At 37.1% G+C, this 23522-nt stretch overlaps 2 protein-coding genes across 4 annotated transcripts in view; one reads left to right on the forward strand and one right to left on the reverse strand.

Moving 5' to 3' along the window:
* Positions 1-617: 617 nt before the first annotated feature.
* On the reverse strand, positions 618-6684 carry LOC139129833 (LYR motif-containing protein 5B-like). The gene is made up of 3 exons (XM_070695518.1): positions 6579-6684; positions 5767-5854; positions 618-3452 (listed from the first exon to the last, which is right to left on the reverse strand). The coding sequence occupies exons 2-3, from the start codon at positions 5812-5814 to the stop codon at positions 3246-3248; spliced, it is 255 nt and encodes an 84-aa protein (XP_070551619.1). The 5' UTR covers positions 5815-5854; positions 6579-6684; the 3' UTR covers positions 618-3245.
* A 168-nt stretch (positions 6685-6852) lies between these two features.
* Positions 6853-23522, forward strand: part of LOC139129843 (dynein axonemal intermediate chain 7-like) — a 105870-nt gene continuing 89200 nt past the window's right edge. For 2 of the 3 annotated variants that reach the window (XM_070695547.1, XM_070695562.1), the window contains exon 1: positions 6854-6915. In XM_070695547.1, coding sequence (XP_070551648.1) covers positions 6913-6915 — 3 coding nt within the window. In that variant the 5' untranslated portion in view covers positions 6854-6912. Of the gene's footprint in view, positions 6916-23522 lie in introns of all 3 variants that reach the window. The other variant, XM_070695575.1, reaches the window with a different exon arrangement.

Consider the following 23522-nt stretch of genomic DNA (forward strand, 5'->3'; position numbering starts at 1 on the left):
ATCTGTTCAGTGCAGGAAAATATTAGGTTGATGTTATGACAATGATTTCTGCACAGTACAACCAGAAAAACACAAAGAAATATTTAAACCAGAAAAACAAGAATGACAAAAGTAAATAAGGTCTGAAACTTTAGGTACTGGAGGTCAACTTTAGCAACATGCATAGCAGAAACAGCTAGCCCCTCTTAGTTTGAGCATAGACAGTCTTCCCCCCTCTACTGTCTATGGTTTGAGCAGGTCTGTTAATATGTAACAGTTCATAAACAATGACAGGAAATGACTCAAGGTCAGTGGAGTACTGTTTCAGTCACTGGCATGCCACCACTCCTGCACATTTGCACATTTTTGACACTGATGTGTTCATTTGAACAACGTCACATCTCAACCCCTACATCTACCTGTACACCAAATACTGAGATGGTAGCTTTGGCGGTATGGGAGCCTTTGTGTGTGACGGACATACATACCCACATACAGACATACAGATGCTACCGACTCATCATATAAGCTCTTTTTAGTATTTATATACATACCAAATATGAGCTAAAAATGAGTTGACATCAACTCACCAACTGGGATGATTTCCACTCAAAAAACTTACAATTCTTTACATTTTTGATGAACAGGTTATGAGTATTATTTTTTATGTTTCTTTAAACCTTTCCTTACAATGTGAAATTAAATAATTATGCAAGAAAGTTGAAAGGTGCACAGGTCAATGACATTCAATGGGTATGAAATGATCATGCATGAAAGTTGAAAGGTCATAGGTCATTGACATTCAATGTGAATGCCAAGAAGAAAATCAATCGATATCTTTTCAAAATTTCAGAAGTTATCACTTTTTTACAGACAATGACAGTAATACTATTGTTTGTTTGAAACAAAACATTCATGAAATTTGCAATATTTTATCAATTTTATACCACTCTCTACATTTCCATGAGATGTACAGCATTTAATTGTTTTGAAAGAAGGGTATAAATTTAAAACACCAATTCTGAATGCCACCAAAGAAATACTCAAAAGTTGTATATCATATTGTGTCAACTGTGCCATTGATCCAAAAAACTAAATATCGATTCTAAGATTCTTTATGAAGAGCTGCCTAGCTAATAAATTTACTTACTCATTTTCTCAAACAAGATCATGCTACAGTTTTGTAAACTGTAATGTTCAGTTTCATGACAAAATCTATTATATCTTGAAAAGTACAAATATAGCCAAAAAACTGTTACTGATTCAATGTCACATTTAAGGTAGTATGCACCTCGAAAGTGAAAGACAAACTTTTGCTCAAACTTTCCTCAAGGAATCTTTCAACCATTCTCTTTCAAAATCAAGAAATCAGGGATAACCGTGCAAATTCTGGTACTAGAAATACAAATAACTTGACATTTAACATTCAAAATGGCCGCCATCCCATGTTAACTCTATGGAGGAAAACAAAAATTTTCGAATTTCAAACAACTAAGGTGGTTAACAGTTTTCTTACACCAAGAGCTTTCAAATGAACCCCCACAAGTGGTGTATCAGAAGAGTATTGTAAAAGTTTGAGAGTCCGAATATCTGTCCCCGGGGGTGCGTTCTACCTTAATGTCAAGACGGTGTGTAAATTTTAAACAGCTAGCATTCCTGATATTTGGATCACAGTGGACGACAATGTTGTAGCATTATCTTCATGTCATAAAGTCCTGATTCTTTAAGAAATGCTAGGACACACCTATGTGATTAAACCTTGCATGTATAATCAGACCTTCACATGAGATGCTCATTTCATAGAGTCACGTAAATTTCAGTACTTTGCATAGCACAGAAAATTCTTCCAAGGATCAACTTTGGATGATCTTTTTTCCAGCAGAGCATGTCTATGAAGGACATGTTCAGATTGGTATCGGCATAGATTTTACGATTTTTGGACTCAATCATGCGAGTAGATCATTCATCTGATATGCAAGGATATACTGTATCTACATCGCTGCTTGTGCGTTTATAATTGTAAATTTTGTCAAATAACATACACCTACAACAAGACTCTGAGTATCGTGAATGCACCATCATACCACACAAAAATGAAAAATGGCAGGATTTGTCTGTATACCAGGAAGATCATCAGAACTTTTTGGGCAGACTAAGGCTAAACTATAAAGTTTATATTGAACATTTTTTATTAGTCCCATGCTGATTATATTCACGTTTAATGATCTGAAACAATGTTTAGTGTTCTGAAACCATATTGAGGATTAAAGATTATTGATTATATCCCTCAATGTCCCTGATTCCAACTGATGTCACACAGACTCATCACAATTAACTGTGTGCTATGAGGTAGCTATCTTGGTAGCTTGATATGACAAATCACAGTTGATTGGTCAGTTTCCAATTTGAATGTGATGTGTCGGCTGCTGATTGGATGGAACATATACATCACATATGAATAATTATTCAGCATTGCTTTTCGTAATATACATCTGCCCTATTGATTTGAAGTTTATATGAAAATTGAGAAATCTGTTCTTTGATTCTCCTTAAATCGATAGACTGTACATTATTATGAGGTTTGTGTTGGAGTGTTCAATAGTCTGTACACAGAGATTACCAGTGTGTAGAAACACTCAATAATACTCACATATAGTATAATACTCAGGCACAATTCAAATGTGAGTGCACAAGAATTATGGTGGGCTCATTCATAGTCATTGGAAGAAAGAAAAAAAAAAGTAAAAACAATCCAATCTTCCTAACAAACTACACTTGTCTTAGGGTGCCCCTTCAATAACATACCCCTTAGGCTGATCTTGAATTGAAAAATGGCACACTATGAACCTACCTTCCTTTTTGCTGAAATATTGATACACTGTAGCTATATGAGACGCTGTGAATTTTAAATACCAGGAAGCTGAGCAACATAGTTTTATGCAGAGGTATGATGGTTCGACTGATTAACTGCTTGTATCTTCACCTGCATGTAAATACACATGATGTCGGCCCGTGCAAGCTGAAGCTATACCCCCCTGATTCACACCTTAAAACAATTTTCAAAACTGGCATCGTGAAACGTCAAGCAGTTTCATTCAATGACATCAAATTTATTGTCAGCACACACCATGGTGAGCCATCTTGATCAATGATCGATGAAAATGGCTCAGTGAAAAAAAATCTTGCTGGAGACGAAGACTCCATGTATTGCCATGTAAAACTGTATATCTGTCTATTCTTGTCCAAAAAAACACAAAGATTTCCACTCATTCTTCGTAATATCTCTTCTTCATTGCCCTGTACTTCCTCAGCATATAGAGGGCTTCAAGCTCTTTGATGATGTATTCTCCCCTGCCGATCATCTCCCGGATTTTCTCCGGGTCTTCTATATTTTTGTTCTTCATAAACGCTCGGTGACACCTCTCCCTGAAGTAGCCATATCCTTTAGGATAGTCCCTTCCTAGGTATATCAACTGAAATAAAAAAAATGTACATATTTTTGTCATGCACTGCAAGATGCAAGGTATATGAATATTCAACATTGATAAAGAATCATTAGCATAAAATATGAAAACCAAAACAATGCTAATTAACATAATTTTCATAAATGAATACTAATTGACCTGGTATCTTGCACTAAGAATAATTTGTGAAGTCGCTGTTAGCAATTTATATATCCTTATCTTATCATTTCTGAAAAATATCAAAACTTATTATTTCTCCAAAATATCACAAGAATTTTTTTTTATAGTTTGAATTACTTCATCACACATCACACTCAGTTTGTTGATAGTCTACATGAATTTGAATACCTAAACAGACACATGGAAAATGAAACTCATTGCATTTAGTGGGTAAGGTTTAGCTGTTTTTTCAACTATGCTACATGTCAAGGTTGTGTCATCTAGAAATTGTGTGTGTACTCGACTCTCAATCATTGATCAGATTTTGTCTTGTATTTTGTGCAAAACCTTGTCGAGCAGTTAAGGTCAAAGTGTTGTTTGCCATTCACCGCACATTTCAACTTTCCACAGCCTCAGAGTGAAATGATGGAAGCCCTGTCTGACCCGGAAACTTTGGAAACCTTTCAGAGCTGGAACACAGAAACCTTTCAGAACTGGAACATGGAAACCTCTCAGAACTGGACACTCTTCCTTGTTCCAAGCAAATAAAGCATTGTGTCAAATAATCAAACACCATTGCAAACCAAACAGGCATCTTAGTCAAACTTATAGTCGGTATCACTTCTTCTATAAATAACTTTGCATTCCATGCAAGAAATTTATTCATTTCCCCATGAAGGAAAATAAAATAAACTTATTTTTGGTTACTTCCGGATTAACCAAACTCTCTAAAGACAAAGACTCTCTTTTATTTTGGAATAGTTATGTTTGATGGGACAGCAAATTACCCTTATACTTTGAAAAAACAGTGAAAGTATTGTTAGAACAGAACAGAATAATGACCTTTGACCCTACCACCCAACTTCCTGTACAGAAGTCTAAATTATTTCAAAGAAAACGATGAATGATATCAAAGTTGGGAGTGAAAAGATAAATTAGACATTCTTTTCACAGAGTATGTAAATACATTTATTTTACTACATTTCTCTGAAAAGAGATCACATTGTACTCACATCTGTTGACCTTTGATCCTAGAGCTTTGATTGCATATGAACATTATAACAAAAGAGCCTGCGGTCAACACATATGGTGGATATATCAAATGTGTCTATTTGTAAAGCTCGAACAGCAAAACAGATACTGGTTTTGTAAAAAGCATCACACTGTGAGTGAAGTTTAAAAAAAAAACGTTATCACCAACAGAATGAATTGAAATGCCGATGTAAGAAGAAGTTACAAATCGAACTTGGAAATGGAACTCAAATGTTGTTCACCAGGACTGGCAGTTAACCTTTTCACCCCAAATTCCCTGTAAATAGATCTCAAAACAATAGGTTTGGACCAAACCATGGTGATGATAGGGTTTCCATATCAAGAATAATCTGGGGTCACTGTGGCACGTGCAAACTTTGGTAATAGATTAACAAATAACTCAACATTTACTGATATTTGGAATTCAAAGTGGATGCTATCCCTGTTTATAACTCTATGGGTAAAGATGAAATTTGAAATTTCACAAAACTCAGTGAAGATTTCATTTACTCTCGGAGATTCAGAATGAGCCCAAACAAGCAGCAGATCTGGAAAGTGTTGGAAACGTTTGAGAGACATCCGCTGATAGACCTTGTGTGGCCTGATATGGATCATTTGAGTTGTAAAGGGTTTAATGGTATGCTATTATGCAAACATTTCCCACATATCATTATTATTAACATATTTAGATTCTTCTCCCACCAGCTGTCTTGCCCCTGAAAACCCTACACAGCAAATTCATACCTGGCATTGCAATGTTTGTTCGTTTTCTCACCTCCAGCATAAACCAGGCAACAGATAGTAGACTATCATTGACAACAATATGATGGTGTACTTTGATTGGCGTGTTGGATAAATTTTTTTACACACTTAAAATATGTAAATATAGTTTTTCTAAAGGGTCTATGAAAAACACCTTGATTAAACTTTTGAACAAATTCAATTAAACAAACATGACATTGAAGTTTACAATGATCTTGATATATGATTTTTATTCCAATTTTACAGGTACAAATGTTCAACAACATGAGACAACAAATTTAACTTTGGAATATTGTTGATTAGCATTTAGCATATGATCCTTATTCTGTGCCATAGGGCTGCAGATTAATACTCCAACGTCTATACTTACAGTTTTATAAAGCTGTTTGACAGCATATCTGAGTTCGTTGTTGGCCATTGCTACTGAAGCTGTTTCTAGTCCACCAGACTGCGCACCACTGAAACAAACAGAAATTTGGCGGTGATGAAAACATTGCTGCTAGGTATCCCAGTATTCACAACAACGCGATGAGTGAATCGGCACGTTTGGCACAGAAGGCGGTGTAAACAACTGGTGTCAACGGCCGCCCTGACATTTGAGTCACGGTCCCTCACGACTGCGTCACAGTGGAGTGTATCTGTGAATGAACGCTCTAAAACTCGGCGAACCGTGTTTCTGTCTGCAAACATTCAGTTGTGCGATTTAATTGCTACCCAGTACCAATTGGGAAGGTCAACAAAGAAATGTGCTTGTGATTACAATGACATGTCCAGAGGCTTCACCAGTCCACGTTTCGATAAAAAGTATGACCTGGAAAGACCCAATATTTTTAGGACCACATACGTTCTTTGTCATCGGAACAATCCCCTGTAAGGGCTGAATATACCAGGCACATAGTCAAGCGTCGAACATCAGCAAACGTTTCTGACCTTGACGTCTACCTCCATGGACGTATCTACTTATAAATTTACTTTCACAATGACAATCGATTAAATTTGGCAAAAATCTGCAGACTGGCCGCCAAGAATAAGATTATATTTGGTGTAATATGAAAGAAACTTATTTCTGCTCAGAATATGCTGTGTATCCACTTGTCCTAAACCCTGCAAATAGTTAAACTTCGTATTTCGATTTTTGCTGAAAACCCCATCTCAGTTTGAGATTTGATGACGTACACACACCTTTTCTCTCAATGCCGTTGTAGACGTATGTCAAAGCGTAGGGATGTCTGCCATGTTTATCGTTTGTTGAGGCCGTCATAAAGCGGTATATTCATATGTCTTTACGACAAATATAAAATGTCCACTTATTTCTCAGAATGTCAATCGAACATCTAAAGTTCTTCAATTTATTTGTATTTTAACAACAAAATTACATCTATTTTATCAAATACTAAAATGAAGCACGGTAAGATTTATTGACGTAAATTACACTGCCGTAAAAAAAAGTGGACATGCGCACATGTGACAGCTTGTTGCCATCCAAAGCTGCCGAAGACGGCGTCTAAACACAAACATGGTAAGCTATTACATTTACGTTTTTACATATTTCTTTAATTTTCAGGTAGTAATATGAATGACAGCAAAGTAAGATGACTGTAAACCAAAGAAGGCAACCAACTGTCAAGTGAAAGAGTATTAATACTTCGTAATTTTCGCATGTTCCGTGCACCATCATTGCACGACACATTTTTCAACTGAAATCTGCACAGCAGACGGTAATAGCTTGATGACAGGTACATTTTAATGGAAAGTCCCGTCTTGCAGTATGACAAGAACACTTTTTATGTTAGATGATCGGCGAAGGAAGAGAAGACGTGTATCTCTACCGCAAACAGGCAACGACTGCCATCCAGCCCGCGTTAAAAGTGCCGCGAAAGGCACGGCAAGTCGCGAGTTGAACCTCGCCTGGCTTTCTTCAAGTTGCTCAGACCTGATTAGCATGCGATATTTCCCAGGCAATGCGACGACGCTGGCTAGCGAGCAAGCTCAAACTGTCTGCATCATCATCAGACAGTCTGGGTATAGACAAGTATTCTGTAACCGCTGACTTTAAGGAGAGCTGTCTGCCCGGTCCGTTTTCCAGTCACATCGCTGCAAGTTGACGTGTCTCACTGTCTGTAACTTATAATCTGGGCTTATCAGTGAAAATGTAATGATATGTCAGATTTTGAAGTTTAATTTCTTATATCAAAAATACAATTTACATGCTATCTTAAGGCAAGGTAGTGTACATGGACTTGTTTTCAACCTTACATTTCAAAAATTCTTCATTCCAAAAATAGACAACACATAGATCAATTATCATTTTTTTATGACACAGTTTTTATAGCTGTCATTTATTTTGCCATCTTCATAAAACGACTGTAAAGCTCTAAATTCAATAATATTTTGATATAGGTCATTTGTATTGTGTCTGCCAGCGTAGGGTCATTCAAAGGTATTTGGGCCACATGGGCAAAAATATGAATTTGACACTTATCAGGAGGAAACTCAATCCATTATGATGGTAGTAAAACTGATGCTTTGTCAGGAAATTGAGTAAGCTAACCTTTCATATAATTTAGGAGGGTTTCCCATTATTTTGTCAGAGAAAATTTCTGACTTACATATTGCAAATTTTTCTCCAACATATGCTTCTGTATGATAATGCTTAGTGACATAGATCAATTTTTTTCTGTGATGATTTTTGCCTTCAAATTCAATGAAAAAACTTACAGAAATATTTTTTTCAAATGATAAATGGCGATAATTAGCTAGAGACATTCCATATCTAATGACAGTGTCAGAGTATCATGTTTAGCCTTCCAGTTATAGTGCCAAATGTTTTTAAGTTCAGGGCAGAGTTTGTATTACAACTGACTGCTGCTCTTTTTTGCAAAAGCAATTTTGGAAAGTGTTTTATTTCTTAACAACGGTCTCTTCCCTGTGACAACAGATCAGTGTTGCTTTTACAGTAAACAGATTTTGTATCTGTCTTAGAATGTCATTAATGATGTTGTATGAAATAGTCTATGCTGTGAGAGTGGAACCAGGAAAGACAGAGATAGCAGTCAGATTTTCCTTTAATTTGTCTTCATGTCTTTTTCCCAGAAATAGCAAAAAATACTGCAAATAAAATTCAGTAAAAGGTACCAGCTGATATTTTGTGTCAATTTAAATAATTTCTCGTATACCACAGTATGGGTAAGTGAATTCACACATGAGAAAAGTTTTCTTCGTCATGCAATTTGGTCGCGTTCTAGTTTGCATTTTTGCTTGCTTTACTGACTGCCATTTAATAAAAAGTGTTCTGTATGCAGCATACCGGGTATCAACTCATGCTAAGTAATACAAGTAGAGAAGACGTCAGAACTCTGAACTTTGTAATAGATTACAAACATAGCGAAGATGTATAATTTTCCCGAGTTAAATTTCAAGAAATCAGAAAAAGTGATCAAAAAGGCAGAGAGCGATCCATTAGCGAAAGATCATCGCAGACTTTTGTCTTTAAAAGCAGTGACCCACAGTGCATTGGGGTCACTTGAAGACGAGACAAGAATGGTATGCTCTCTATGAATAATTTGCTCTGTGTAATGGATTCAAAGACAGTTTTCTGTACAACATAATTATCATACAACATTCATGTGGAAGGGAAATCAACAATTCAAAAGAAAATATTAATTTGTTTGATCATTGATATAATATTCAGAATTCAGTCTATACATAGGTCAGTGCATTGTGAATAGCTAATAGACCATGGCAATAAATTTATATGAACTCTACTTTTTAGGAACTGTCAAACCGGCTGACATAGTTTTTATGAGCCCCAGGGGCATAGCTGTTTGAATATCAGTTCATGCTTGCTTCCTCCGGCAGCTAAATCTTCATCAGCCAGGGTAATGAATTATGCATTGCAGTTGTATGAGAAGAAAGGGAATGACAGATAGGGGCTTTTATAATACAGAAGAGAAAGTGACTTCTGAAGATGTTAAAAGCTTCGCACAGGTTGATAGTCCGAGTTAATTTGTAAAGGACGTCATCGGGTTTACTTTGTTGTATTGTTTGGAGACCTGATTTTAGGGTATTGCAAGAAAAATTAATAGACTTGGTGAGATTGATGTGGAATTTATTCAAGCATAGTAAAATATTAATATTAAAACATCCGTACGTGGTGTCAGCTTGGTGAAATGCTGGACAAGAAGAGAACTGTGTTTAGAAGAGGATTGAGTAGGATGTCCCAGCACAAGTACATGTAGAGTGTGTTTAGGCAGTGTTGGCAAGTGCTCTGACATCCTTGTTGTGAAGTTTTTATACCTCTGTCAATCCTGGAAAAGCCCTGAAGCAGAGCGTCGTTGGCTTTATGATGTACCCTCATTGAGTATTCAAGATACTGTGGTATTCATATTTTTTACAATTTCTCCGTGACAATATGTCAGAGATCAATTGCTATATAATTCAAATTTTTTGGGCAGTGGATAATTCATTCCACAGGAAGTCATACATTTATGCACAAACCAAACGTGATCACCAAATTAATATCCACACTGAGGCATGTCATTTGTGTACATTCACCCACTCATAACTTACAGCTCTGAGGTTAGAAATGACAGCAAAATGACTGTATTGATTATGTATAATATTTGAAACATGATGAAAAGTACTGACCGGGTAATGTCAACGAGTCACACACTGAAAAGAATTATCTCAAGAAACAGGGGTAAAACAGGCTCACTTTAACCTTTGAGTGCTGTGATGCGCCCATCAAAATTTTAGTGCAACATTTTTACCAATTTTTATGAATTTTTGTGTAATTTTTTGATAATTTTGGACCAAATGGACTTCACACATTTCATTGGCTACAGTTTGTTATCAAAATTTTGACAAAAATCTGAAAAAATTGACTTGAGTGATTTTTTGAAGGTGACAAAAATTGACTTTGTTGCTCAAAGGGTTAACAATGTCTGCAATTGAAGTTTCATCATCTTAACACTAATTCATTTGCCAATTCCAACCTTTTTTACTAGCAGACCTGTTTCAAAAACTGGAAATGATTCAGAACGTTCCACAATAACAGACAGCTTATTATAAGTGAATGAATTTTACTAATGATGGACTACAAATTTTCAATTCCCTCTGACCTTTGCCAAGGTATACCGGTAGTTGCATGGTGTCTTCGACATAAATCATGTATAAAAAAATTTACTTTGTTTAGGTATCGCTCCTGTTTTTACACAGATATTTGCCTAAAGAACATTTCTGGGAATGTGGGAATGTAGAAAGGATCTGTCAAGTTATTTCCCTAGCTGAAATTCTCAACCAATTTTGATAGTTGTAAATACATGTACATACCATGTAAATGTGTTCTTTGCATCAAATTTAAAGAAGATCTTGCTCCAAGGATTGCATATGAGATTGTTTCATTCTATTAAAATAACTACTGCATCATGTAGGTACATGCATTAGATCTTAGTACAAAGCCTAGCTCTAACCCTAACCAGAGCTACATATATACAGTATGGAGAATTGTACTCAAATGTATATCCATTATATCTATGGAGGGGTTTACTGTTCATATTCTGTCAACATATGTGATTCTGGTGTTTTTTCCATTATTTGAGCATCTGGAAAGGAGAAAGATTTGAAATCGAGTGAGTGTCATTGAATGGAATTTAGAGCCTTAGACCAATCGTTTTCTGTTGTGACAGTGGAAGTAATGCAACTGACAAAAGTGATTACTGTCTGTGGTTTGGCAAAGTGCATGTCAAATGTTCCATAATAGGGCTGTTTGCTGGTGATGTCAGTGTTCTCTCATTAATATGCAAAAGTAAATATCCGTCCACAAATTTAGATTACATTGCTGGAAATTACATATGCAAGAACGACGAAAAGACAACTTTATAGGTTGCTGCCAACATTACGATGAACACGAGAATGACATATTAATGGCTCAGACTACAAGCTGTAACAACAGTCATGCATACAACGTTGACAAAATTTATCTGCATTTCAAGCAGCAGTGTCTGATGTCGTGCATAAGCATCCATATTCAGTAAAAAACCTGTAACTGCCTACAGAGCAATACTTCTAAAAGTGCCATTTTAAAATCATTACCTAACCTTTGTAGTTAATCTCAATATGCTACATCAACACGTTCTATCCCCCAAATTTCCCTGTTATCCGAATGCCTTTTTTCAACAGTTACCTTCTATGCTGGTTAAGGTGAAGGGCCATGGTAGCACTTGCACCGTATATTTCACCACAGCCAGCGTTAGCTAATGTCCAAGCAGAACGATGCATTGACCAAACTGACGCACTCATGGTGTCATAGATTTGAATTCTGTTGTACCGCAATGATTACATCTTGACTTGCCAAATATTTTTTTCTCTCTCTCCCCCCTCCTTTCCTCTACCCCCTCCCTCCCTCTCCCTCACTCTCATATCTACTACTGTAAACAGGCTTAGAATGTTATAGCCATGCAGTAGAGCCCATCAGAATAATCTAAATTTTCTGTTTCTCCGGCATTGTTGCCTATAGTACTACGACTATACATTTATCCACGCCTTTACGTCAAAAGGTATAAAAATTTAACAAGCACAGGCAGGCTTGGTTTGTTAGTGGCAGTGCAGGTTTTTATTGCAAGTATCAACGCAACAAAGTTGAATTGACATAAAAGAAATTGATTTTCTTTTTAATTTTATGAATGTATCGATAGTTAGAGACTGGGAAACGTTTGCCTGACCGAGTTTAATAAGGTTAGGGTAATTCACCGCTTGACTTTCTGACGGATGATTTAATGTTCATATAGGTTTCAGCTTTGTCACAACTTTTGACCTTATTGTTGTCAGCGATTTATAGAGAATTTCTTTTTCTATAATTAACTGACATATAATTCTTTGTGTGTTGTGCGTCACTGAATGGGATCTAAAATGTCAAGCTATTACTAGTTTTCAGCTAAGCAGCTTTTTTGTGACATAAAGCAAGTGTACTGCATTGAAATGGATTCATCTTTTAGCTTCAGAGCAGGACTGTGTATATTCTTAATACCGCAAAGCTTCCTGTATGTCTGCAGGATTTGCTTGTCAAATTAAATTTCATCGGTTAACCATTAAATTCCCTCCTCTCTCTGCCCTCCCCCCCCCCACCTTCTCCCATAGTGGACTTTATCCTTCACCCGCATGTAACTTATCACCGACCACAGGTCACCTCTTCTAGTTCGACCCTGTGAAATTGACCCTATCATGCAAACCCAGTGTCAGAACAACACATCCTGTTGACCTGATGCCATCCAGAATGGAGCCTTCCATTTTCCGCAACAGACTTACTCTACTGTCTGATAGTCGTGCTCTAAATCCACCAGAAAAGAATGCTGTTGTAATAATTTAATTAACACGAAATCCTAAATTTACTATTGTGTGCTGTGTATGTTATCATGGCAGGACTTCTTGTTTGTGATTTAAAAGAATTTTGTACCAAACTTGAAGTATTGTTTAGTACGCCTGTCACAGTGATTTCCACAAAATGTCCATCGGCCGCACAAAATTTATGTGTTTCTTTCTCACGGACGGTTTATCATGGAATCCATCACATGAGTTATTTCTGGTCTATTTTAAGGTTAGGTAAAGTTGTAGCTAGTTGAGTTTATGCCTTTTGACACACATGAGTGTGTATACATAGACACTCATTTTGTATGTGCAATGAGACGATGTAGATGTAGCTCAGAGTAATTAACAACTCTACTCTGAAACGTCACAGTATGGGCTCAAGCTTTAAGGTAGTATGCACCTTGAAAGTGGAGGACCTTTTTGCTCAAACTTTCCTCTATGAAACTTTCAACCATTCTCTTAGCAAATCAAGAATAGAAATGGGGGATCACCAAGCAAAGTTTGGAAACAGATGACCGAACATGTACTGATATTTGAAATTCAAAATGGCCGCTATCCCTGTGTTAAATCCAGAACGAAAATACAATTTTCGATTTTCAACGAAAACTGAGACAATGAAAATTTCCGTACTCCACAAGCATTAAAATGATCTCCCCCCACAAGTGGTAGACCGGAAAAGTATGGGAAAAATTTGAGAGTCTGAATATCTATCCCTGATGTGCATTCTACCTTAACCCTTTTCCTGCCAAGTCCATATTTCACCATCAGGTCAAGATGGTTAAAATTAATGAAACACAACATATTCCATATGGTGTATTTTAACATAATACTGTCCATTTGGAAGCTGATGAAAACACAAATACTGTAAACTTAATATTTTTGGACTAAAGATGCTATAACAGGCCAAGCCATGTGGGTGAAAATACGTCATGTTTTGGCTCAATACCGCTTTTTACTGACTTGGCTGATGGGGAAGTGATACTGTCTGGCAGGAAAAGGGTTAATGTACGGTCCTTTCGCTGTATTGTCTGTAGTTCTACTTCCTCAAATAAGAATTTTAAAATTTTTTGTCCTCCATCAATCAGACCCCAGTGTTGCGTTTTAGTCACGTCTGTTATACCTGAATACGTGTACATGTTCTGTATCCTGAAACTTGAAGGACATAGCAATTTTTGAACGGAAGCAAGGTTTATTTTAAATGGGGCAATTAACTGCAAGGACAAATACAAGTAGATGGTCGCTTTCAATTTCAAATTATCCATGTACCTCTCAATTAGCATGGGGCTACATTTGTAATACATGTATTGTATGTACAATTTCAACTGTTTTTTAGGGCTGACCACGAAAGATACCATGGATAACAGCCATACCTACATCTACATATGTAGGTCAAAGTCATAGAGATAGCAGTCTATTCACAGTTGCAGCTACTGCAATCACCAAATATGATAGTGCTAATTAATATTAATCTTAGGTCAATAGGTCACATTATGAGCTGATTTGGAACCAAGTGATGAAGCAATCGTATGTATGGGCTGTATGTGTGTGTGAATAGTTTTCATTTATGCAGATCGAGTCCGAGTACTGTACTGGCATACCTTTCAAGGTACTGTATACCCTTCAAGCTATTTTGACGCACTTTTAGTTTTACTCAAGAAATTTTGTTGATTCGAGAAAATCATACATGTACTATGGAGTGATATAGAGCTGCCACACAAGCGAACAATACCAGGCGTTGGGAAATTGACCCACAGAGTCAAGAAACATACACTAAAAAGTTTGAGATGCTGTCTATCCAAACCATAAACTTTCTGAAGGAAAATATTTGAGTCAAGCAAATTCTTTTATGCTATACTACATGGAATATTAGTACATATACATGTATATGCTGCCTTCAATACAACCTTGATCTGGCAGTGTATGCATAAGTATGTAGAAAGTTTTAACAGTAATGATTACATGCATTTTGAATATTTTAACAAACATTTATGAGTTTTTAACATAACAGTAATGTTAAAATTTAGATAAAGGTAAATATTCAGGAAAGACTACCCTACCGCTATGTGATGATAGCGTGCACTGATTCCAGACAGTGAGTTTATCATCGTCGTTTTCTTTATTACATAGAATTTTCAAGAACAACGGAAAAGCTAGGAAATTAAAGGACAAAGACAATTCCCAAGTAAACAATTTGATGCGAAGAAATGATAATTTGACCCCCAGCAGAATTTAGTTTTCTTGGAAATGTTTTCTCAAGAGCAGGAATGCAGTATTTTATTCAGTAATGATGCTTCAAAAAAATAAAATAATAATGAAATCTACACTTACAAAAGGTCTTTCCATGGTCGTGGGATACAGATGCCCCCCCCCCTGTTTTCAAAAATTTGTCCAGTATTATTTCTAGTTAGACCCCGGGAAATAACATGAGAACATAACATCAACAAAGAGCTCGCATAATTGAAAGCTGTGACTCAAAACAAACAATCCATAGATTGGTGTATGATGACTACAGCATCTACAATGACTACAGTACTTCACAACATTGTTATGTAGGTCATTTCCCCCCACACTCATCATGACCTGAGTTCAATTAGTCTAGAACATTCTCAAGGTCACTACCCTCGATGACCTCACAACCTTGAATTCAATTAGTCATGTTTGGAATGTTCTGGAAAGTTGATTAGTTGTGTAAGGGAGATAATTTTAGAACAGTAATTAGCATGTCAATAAAAGTTCTAGATTGTTCTTATATGCCTTTATAAAAGGGACGTGCTCAGCTTCCAGTCAGACTTTTGGGATCGTGTCTCTTGTGTGTTACTAAACTCCAGCAGTAGTCATTCTCTAGACTTTTCAAGACCTTCACTGCCAACGCTGGATTTATACTGTGGACTTTGTGCAGCTTCAAGCCTGCAAGGACTGTTCATTCATCCAACTGACTGTTACAACTCTGAGACTGGAGCTTTGCCGTCCCAGCTGAGATAAGTAGTCTGTACACTTTTAAAGCTTGTACTCTATCCCTGACTTAGCAATTAGTTTTATTTTCGTAATAAATTTTGTTTAAACGTTATATTGCTGAGTTCACCCTTTTGTTCGTTTTCTCTGCACGTAACAAATTGGGGGCTTGTCCGGGATTACGAACATTTTGAGCCGTTTGACAACATTTTGCCTACCTTTTCAAAACTACTGTATACTGTGAACTCAGCGAAATTCAATCATGGCAGAATTTAAACCAGAGGAAATGGATGACCTTGATCAGGACACATTTAATTCCCTCAGAAAAGACAACCTCATAGCACTGGCAAATTTCCTTAAAGTAGATGTCAAAAGATCTATGCGCAAGCGAGAGATACAGTTCAAGATTGCAAAACATTTAGTTGATTCAGGCCATTTTGAGGAGTCTGCCCTAAAAGATTATGAACCTGAGTCTTCCTTTGAACTCAGAAAATTAGAGTTAGAAATACAGGCAGATTTGGCACGTGAAAAGTTAGCAATGGAAGAAAGACAGAAAGAAAAAGAATTACAAATGAAAGAAAAAGAATTGCAAATGAAAGAAAAAGAAAGGCAGGAAAGATTAGAAATGGAAGAAAGACAGAGAGAAAAAGAATTGCGATTAGAAGAACAGCGATTGCAGGTAGAAATAAAACGTTTAGAGCTGGACAGTCAGGAAAATTCTTCCCTTCAGACAAGTTTGACATCACTAAGCATTTCAGGTTAGTTCCCCCTTTCCAAGAAAAGGATGTTGATAAATATTTTCTCCATTTTGAGAAAATTGCTCAGAGTCTGAACTGGCCTAAGGAGTCCTGGTCTATGCTTTTGCAGAGTGCTTTGGTGGGTAAAGCCAGAGAAATTTACATTCAGTTGTCAGTAGAGCAGGCTTCAGATTATGATTCTGTGAAGGAATTAATTCTCAAGGGCTATGAATTGGTGCCTGAAGCTTACCGTCAGAAATTTAGGGATTGTGAGAAGGTGAAAGATCAAACTTACGTTGAATTTGCTCGAACAAAAGAACAACTGTTTGATCGTTGGTGTTCTTCTGAAAAGGTCAGTCAGAATTATGACAAATTACGACAACTTGTTTTGATTGAGGAATTTAAAAGGTGCATCCGGAGTGACATCAAGACGTTTATCAATGAACAAAAGGCAGATACATTGGAGGTTGCTGCACGTTTGGCCGATGATTATTCATTGACCCACAAATCTTCATTTCTCAGCAAACCATCCCAGTCCTTTTCATACAGAAACAATGCAGGTAAATTTAACTCGTCCTTTTCATCCAAGAATTTTTCAAAGGAGAGTAGGAAATCAAATGACAACAGTTCACAAAATTCAAGTAACACTTCCACATCATCAAATCCCAAGTCTCAATCTCCTTCTGACAAACAGTTCGGTACACTTTCTTGTAATTATTGCAAGAAAGATGGCCATTTAATGTCAGAGTGTTTCAAGTTGAAAAGAAAACGTGAAGGTCAAAGTGGTTCTAAGCCCACCGGCTTTATTTCTTCATCAACTCAATTAGAGTCTAATAATGTGTGTAACACATTTTCTGAGGTTAAACCCCTCTTATCCCCAATTAATGAGGTCAAGGTCAATTCTTCTCAAGATAGCATTATGGGTATTTTCGAACCATTTATTCATAATGGTTTTATATCACTTTCTAGTGATTTTTCTTCCGCTACCCCTGTCAAAATTTTAAGAGATACCGGGGCTTCCCAGTCTCTTTTGTTGGCAGATACCCTGCCGTTTTCTGAAAAGTCATTTTCAGGTTCTAAAGTTCTTATTAAGGGGGTAGATTGCAATGACTTTATTCCTGTTCCTCTCCATAATGTCTATTTGTCTTCGGACTTTGTTTCTGGACCTGTGACTTTAGGTATTAGGCCTTTTTTGCCTTTTGAAGGGATTCACCTTCTTCTTGGAAACGACCTTGCTGGGGACAAGGTCATTACTAATCCACTTGTGACTGATAATCCTAGTTTAGATCAAAATCCAGAGCCAATAGAGGAAGACATTCCCGGCCTTTTCCCATCATGTGCTATTACTCGAGCCATGTCAAAGAAAACTTCCGAGAATCAAAATACTCTCAAAAATAATGTCACAGATGTTGACTTAAATGACACCTTTCTCAGTCAGGTGTTTGACACGGATCATTCCGTTATCCCTCGTGGATTTAAAACTTCCAGTAAAACTTCTGCTGACCAAAGTCAGACATTTTCTAGATCAAATCTCATTGCAGAACAACACAAAGACCCAGATATTTTGTCTTTGTTTGACAGGGTAGATGATGAAGGTAAAACTTCAGATAGCTCTGTTTCCTATTATACAAAATCTGGTATTCTCATGCGTAAATGGAGACCTCCAGATGTTTTGGTTGATGACGATTGGGCTATAAAACATCAAATTGTGGTTCCAAAGCCCTACCATGCTGAAATATTGCGCCTGGCCCATGAAACCCCCTGGGCTGGTCACTTAGGAGTCAGGAAAACTTATCATAAAATTCTCAGTCACTTTTATTGGCCTAATCTCAGGCAGGATGTAGCACATTTCTGTAAACTTGTCACACATGTCAAATGGTAGGAAAGCCAAATCAGACCATTCCAAAGGCCCCTTACAGCCAATTCCTGCATTTCAAGAACCATTTAGTAGGATACTAATAGACTGTGTTGGGCCCCTACCAAAAACAGATCAGGAAATGAGTACATGTTGACAATTATGTGTACATCAACTCGGTTCCCAGAAGCCATACCACTGAGAAACATAAAGACAAAGACTATAGTGAAAGCTTTAGTCAAATTTTTCACTTTATTCGGCCTCCCTAAATGTGTCCAGTCCGATCAAGGCTCCAACTTTATGTCTGGAATTTTCCAACAAGTAATGGATCAGCTAGGCATTAAACAGTATAGGTCATCCGCCTATCATCCAGAAAGTCAGGGTGCTCTTGAGCGATTTCATCAAACTTTGAAAAACATGATTAGACCTACTGTTTTGACACAGAGAAGCAGTGGGATGAAGGAATTCATTTTTTGCTCTTTGCTGTTAGAGAGTCAATTCAAGAGTCTCTTGGTTTTAGCCCATTTGAGCTTGTATTTGGACACACAGTCCGTGGCCCACTTAAGCTCGTTAAAGAGAAATTCCTATCAGACGATGATGATTGTCTGAATATTTTGCAATATGTGTCAGATTTTCGTACAAAACTCTCTAAAGCATGTGAATTAGCCAGAGAAAATCTTGAGTCATCTCAGCAGTCAACGAAAACCAAATATGATAAAACACCTCAAAACGGAAGTTTGAACCAGGTCAAAAAGTTCTTGTTCTACTTCCAATTCCTGGCAAACCACTCCATGCTCGTTACTTTGGGCCATACCTAATTGATAAGAATTGAGTGATTTAAATTACATCATAATAACACCTGACAGGCGAAAACAAAAACAGCTATGTCACATAAATATGCTTAAGCCATATTTGGATAGGGATAATCCTACTAAAACAAAGCCTGTCAGTACAGTCAGTTCTGGCCATTATGAAGATAGTGATACTGAAACTGACTTGAGTGAAAATACTCTAAACTCAAAGCTGGGCTCGGTCAAGCTTCAGAACTCAGAAATCCTGGAGAAGCTGGAGTCTACAAAGTTGGCACACCTCCAGCCAGAACAACAACAACAGGTGAAAGAACTGCTCCACGAATATAAACACCTGTTTCAAGATGTTCCAACGAGGACAAACGTCATCTATCACGACGTTGATGTTGGGGACAGTAAGCCTGTAAAACAACATCCATACAGACTGAATCCAACAAAAGCAAAATATCTCCAGGAAGAAGTCAAATACCTGCTGGACAATGACTTTATTGAACCCAGTAAAAGTAACTGGAGTTCGCCGTGTATACTTGTTCCAAAATCAGATCACAGTTATCGTATGTGCACGGACTTTAGGAAGGTCAACACTTTAACAAAGACAGACACTTTCCCAATCCCGAGGATTGATGACTGCATCGACCGAGTGGGAAAAGCCAAGTATGTGACGAAATTTGACCTACTGAAGGGATTTTGGCAAGTCCCTCTGACGGATCGTGCTCGTGAATATCCGCCTTTGTTACACCAGACGGATTGTTCCAGTACAAGGTGATGCCATTCGGATGAAGAACTCTCCGGCAACGTTCCAACGGATGATCAACGACGTCATATCCGGGCTAGACGGGTGTGCAGCCTACGTTGACGACGTCGTCCTGTATAGTGACACCTGGGAGGAACACATCAAGCTCATGCGGAAGTTCTTTGAGAGACTGAGCAAAGCAATGTTGACTGTCAACCTTGCCAAATCTGAGTTTGGTTGGGCAAGGGTAACTTACCTCGGACATACTGTAGGACAGGGTGAGGTAAAACCTGTTGATGCTAAAATCAGTGCCATTTCAAGTTTTCCCATACCAAACTGCAAACGACAACTGATGCGCTTTCTCGGTATGGCTGGTTACTACAGAAAATTCTGTCCAAATTTCTCCACAATTACTGAGCCTTTGACTAACTTACTTAAAAAGAAAGTAAAGTTTGTTTGGTCAGAGCAATGCCAACAGGCATTTGATACACTTAAAGCCATACTTCAAAGTGCTCCAGTGTTGTCTGCACCAGATTTCACTTTGCCATTCAAATTAGCTGTGGATGCTAGTGATACGGCTGCTGGTGCTGTTTTATTGCAAGAGGATAGTCATGGTGTAGATCATCCTGTTTGCTATTTTTCACGCAAATTTAACAAATCCCAGAGAAACTACTCTACAATTGAAAAAGAGTGTTTATCTTTGATATTAGCTTTACAGCATTTTGAAGTTTATGTTACTTCTTCAAATCAGCCAATAGTGGTTTATATTGATCACAACCCTCTTGTTTTTTTCTGCAGAAATTAAAAGGCAAAAATCAGAGATTGCTAAGATGGAGTTTAATGTTACAGGAGTTTAACCTTGATATTAGACATATCAAAGGCAGAGACAATTTAATGGGAGACTGTCTCTCTCGTATTTAGAGTTTATTGTTGTTCACTTTCAAGAAATTTTACTTTAGAGTAAAAAAATTTGAGTACTTAAATCTTTTTCAAGATTACATTTGTAAAAGAAAGATTTTTCTTTGAAAAATTTTCTTTTTTTGAAGAGGGGGTGTGTTATGTAGGTCATTTCCCCCCACACTCATCATGACCTGAGTTCAATTAGTCTAGAACATTCTCAAGGTCACTACCCTCAATGACCTCACAACCTTGAATTCAATTAGTCATGTTTGGAATGTTCTGGAAAGTTGATTAGTTGTGTAAGGGAGATAATTTTAGAACAGTAATTAGCATGTCAATAAAAGTTCTAGATTGTTCTTATATGCCTTTATAAAAGGGACGTGCTCAGCTTCCAGTCAGACTTTTGGGATCGTGTCTCTTGTGTGTTACTAAACTCCAGCAGTAGTCATTCTCTAGACTTTTCAAGACCTTCACTGCCAACGCTGGATTTATACTGTGGACTTTGTGCAGCTTCAAGCCTGCAAGGACTGTTCATTCATCCAACTGACTGTTACAACTCTGAGACTGGAGCTTTGCCGTCCCAGCTGAGATAAGTAGTCTGTACACTTTTAAAGCTTGTACTCTATCCCTGACTTAGCAATTAGTTTTATTTTCGTAATAAATTTTGTTTAAACGTTATTTGCTGAGTTCACCCTTTTGTTCGTTTTCTCTGCACGTAACAACATCTTGTGCAATTTCAATAATAATATTGATGCCAATGCCCGCAAAATGCTTCTCGCCTTTTTTTCTGGATAAATATCATCTTCAGTAGTGATTCTTTTGATTGTCAGTACCGTACAGAGTAACTTTATCACCTTGTTCTCCGCTAATATTTCATTATTTTATGGGCATTTGTGTTTGTTATTACACGGGCACCTTCCAGGCTTGATAGTATGTCCAACTGTCTACTCACATTTCAGCATGTTTCAATTCCGGGAGATAAAAATAGACAGTCATGGTGGAAGGGATTCGTATGCCGATACCTTTTTTCATTACATTTGTAGAAAACACTTCAAATATCAAAAGCTTGCATAATAGAGCCACAAGCCGGACTAAAACTTTTGGTGCTGGCGTGCGATTTTACATAATTCAATATTTTGTTTGACAAACTGTCGATGGTCCAAAGTTGGTTGGTTTTCCGAATGTCACCAAGACAGGTCCATCGTATGCAGACATGATCTTATATTGTCAGTGCCATACTACAAATATTGAGGATACTGTGCTTTGGTGAAAACTGAAAACTTTCTTTGATTGAATCCTTCCCAGACAACTTCCATTTCTTCATCAATGTTTTCTCCCACAGGTGAATATAAATAATGGAAAATATACTTCCATAACAATATCTACAGTGAAATGGTATGCTCATGGTCAACATGATGAATTCTCGTATTGACAATATAAGCCGGACGATATATATCTTTTAACCCTTTCACCACCATGGTTTGGTCCAAACCCATTGTTATCAATGGTAAGTGTGGACCTGTTTACAGGGAATCGGGGGTGAACAGGTTAAGCTGAAAGATTCAGTTGATTCGGTGCTCAGCAGTCTCCTACCGTAACCACTGGAGATAGCAGCACACCCATACATGACTTACTCATTCAGTCTATACGTACCTGAAATACACATTAGATACAAACATTTTCCAAAGTTTCGAGAAGAACACACAATATAACAGGCCTTCACATTTAAAATACCGTCAGTTTCATCCAGGTTTGATTTCAAAAACGTCCTTCAAATAATTGGAAAAAGATATTTGCAATTTCACCGGCTGGTGATCAATGCTTTCATTCCCAAATCACCCATGTGTACCTCTCACATCCTCAAGTGTCAAACATCGCGCCGGACTTATGAATGTTCATTTCCCGAGAGCCAGCAGGTTTCAGAAATGTCTCTCCTGATAGCGTAATAATGCAAACAGTAATAATAATAATAATGTGATTACTTTGGTTTTGGTCATAACTTTATCTGTAACGTGAATGGGTACAATGTCTCTATGAATAAAATAATGATATCGTGATATTGTATAATAGTGATGTTGTTTTAGCTTTTCAAAGCACAAATCTTACATTAAAATTCTCTTTACATTTATGCAATACTGTAACACAAGGCTATGTTGGTCTGCGGGTGATATTGAAAATGAAAATAGTGGTTTTCCTTTTTTCTCCTTAAATCAAAATAAATGCTTTACTAAAAGCTGCATGTCACACAAATGACCAGTCATCTGAGAGAGGATTGCACAAGATGCTCAGGTCAAAGGTTAGACCTCATTTGCATATGTATCATGGATTATATTTTGGAACACTGGAGAGAAGCGTACACCAGCTATTCCTTGCGTTCAGAAATTTAAATTACTTTGATAGTGGATAGCCATTCCACAATGATAGATTGGATGTGGCAATAGGCCATTACAGATAATTATATTAATTATTCTTCGTGCGGCAAACAGGAAAATTCTGCCAGTTTATTGCATCATCAATAATGTACAAGTGTGTAGATTATGATGTATTACAGCCAGAAATGATAGGCTTCATTCTTGTTAATATTTAATTTCTGGCTCATATAGGGAGCTGAATATTCCTGCTGTTGGCATTTCCAGTGTTCCGCAAGAACTTAAACTTGGGTTTTTAGATACTTTGTCCTTGACCTTCAGAGCGTGGTGAAAAGCATCTCCATTGAATTGAGAAAATTATTTTAATTGACAAAGAGATTGGGTGGTAGTTTTATTCCATTTTAAT

The sequence above is a fragment of the Ptychodera flava genome, chromosome 1 (assembly GCF_041260155.1).
Source record: "Ptychodera flava strain L36383 chromosome 1, AS_Pfla_20210202, whole genome shotgun sequence".
In the NCBI taxonomy this organism is placed as follows: domain Eukaryota; kingdom Metazoa; phylum Hemichordata; class Enteropneusta; family Ptychoderidae; genus Ptychodera; species Ptychodera flava.

Bases quoted from the DNA above. Each gene is read 5' to 3' on its own strand.
- LOC139129833 (XM_070695518.1), bottom strand. From the start codon at position 5,814: ATGGCCAACAACGAACTCAGATATGCTGTCAAACAGCTTTATAAAACT. The intron at 3,453-5,766 runs GTAAGTATAGAC...TTTTTATTTCAG, and splicing joins TCAAACAGCTTTATAAAACT to TTGATATACCTAGGAAGGGA.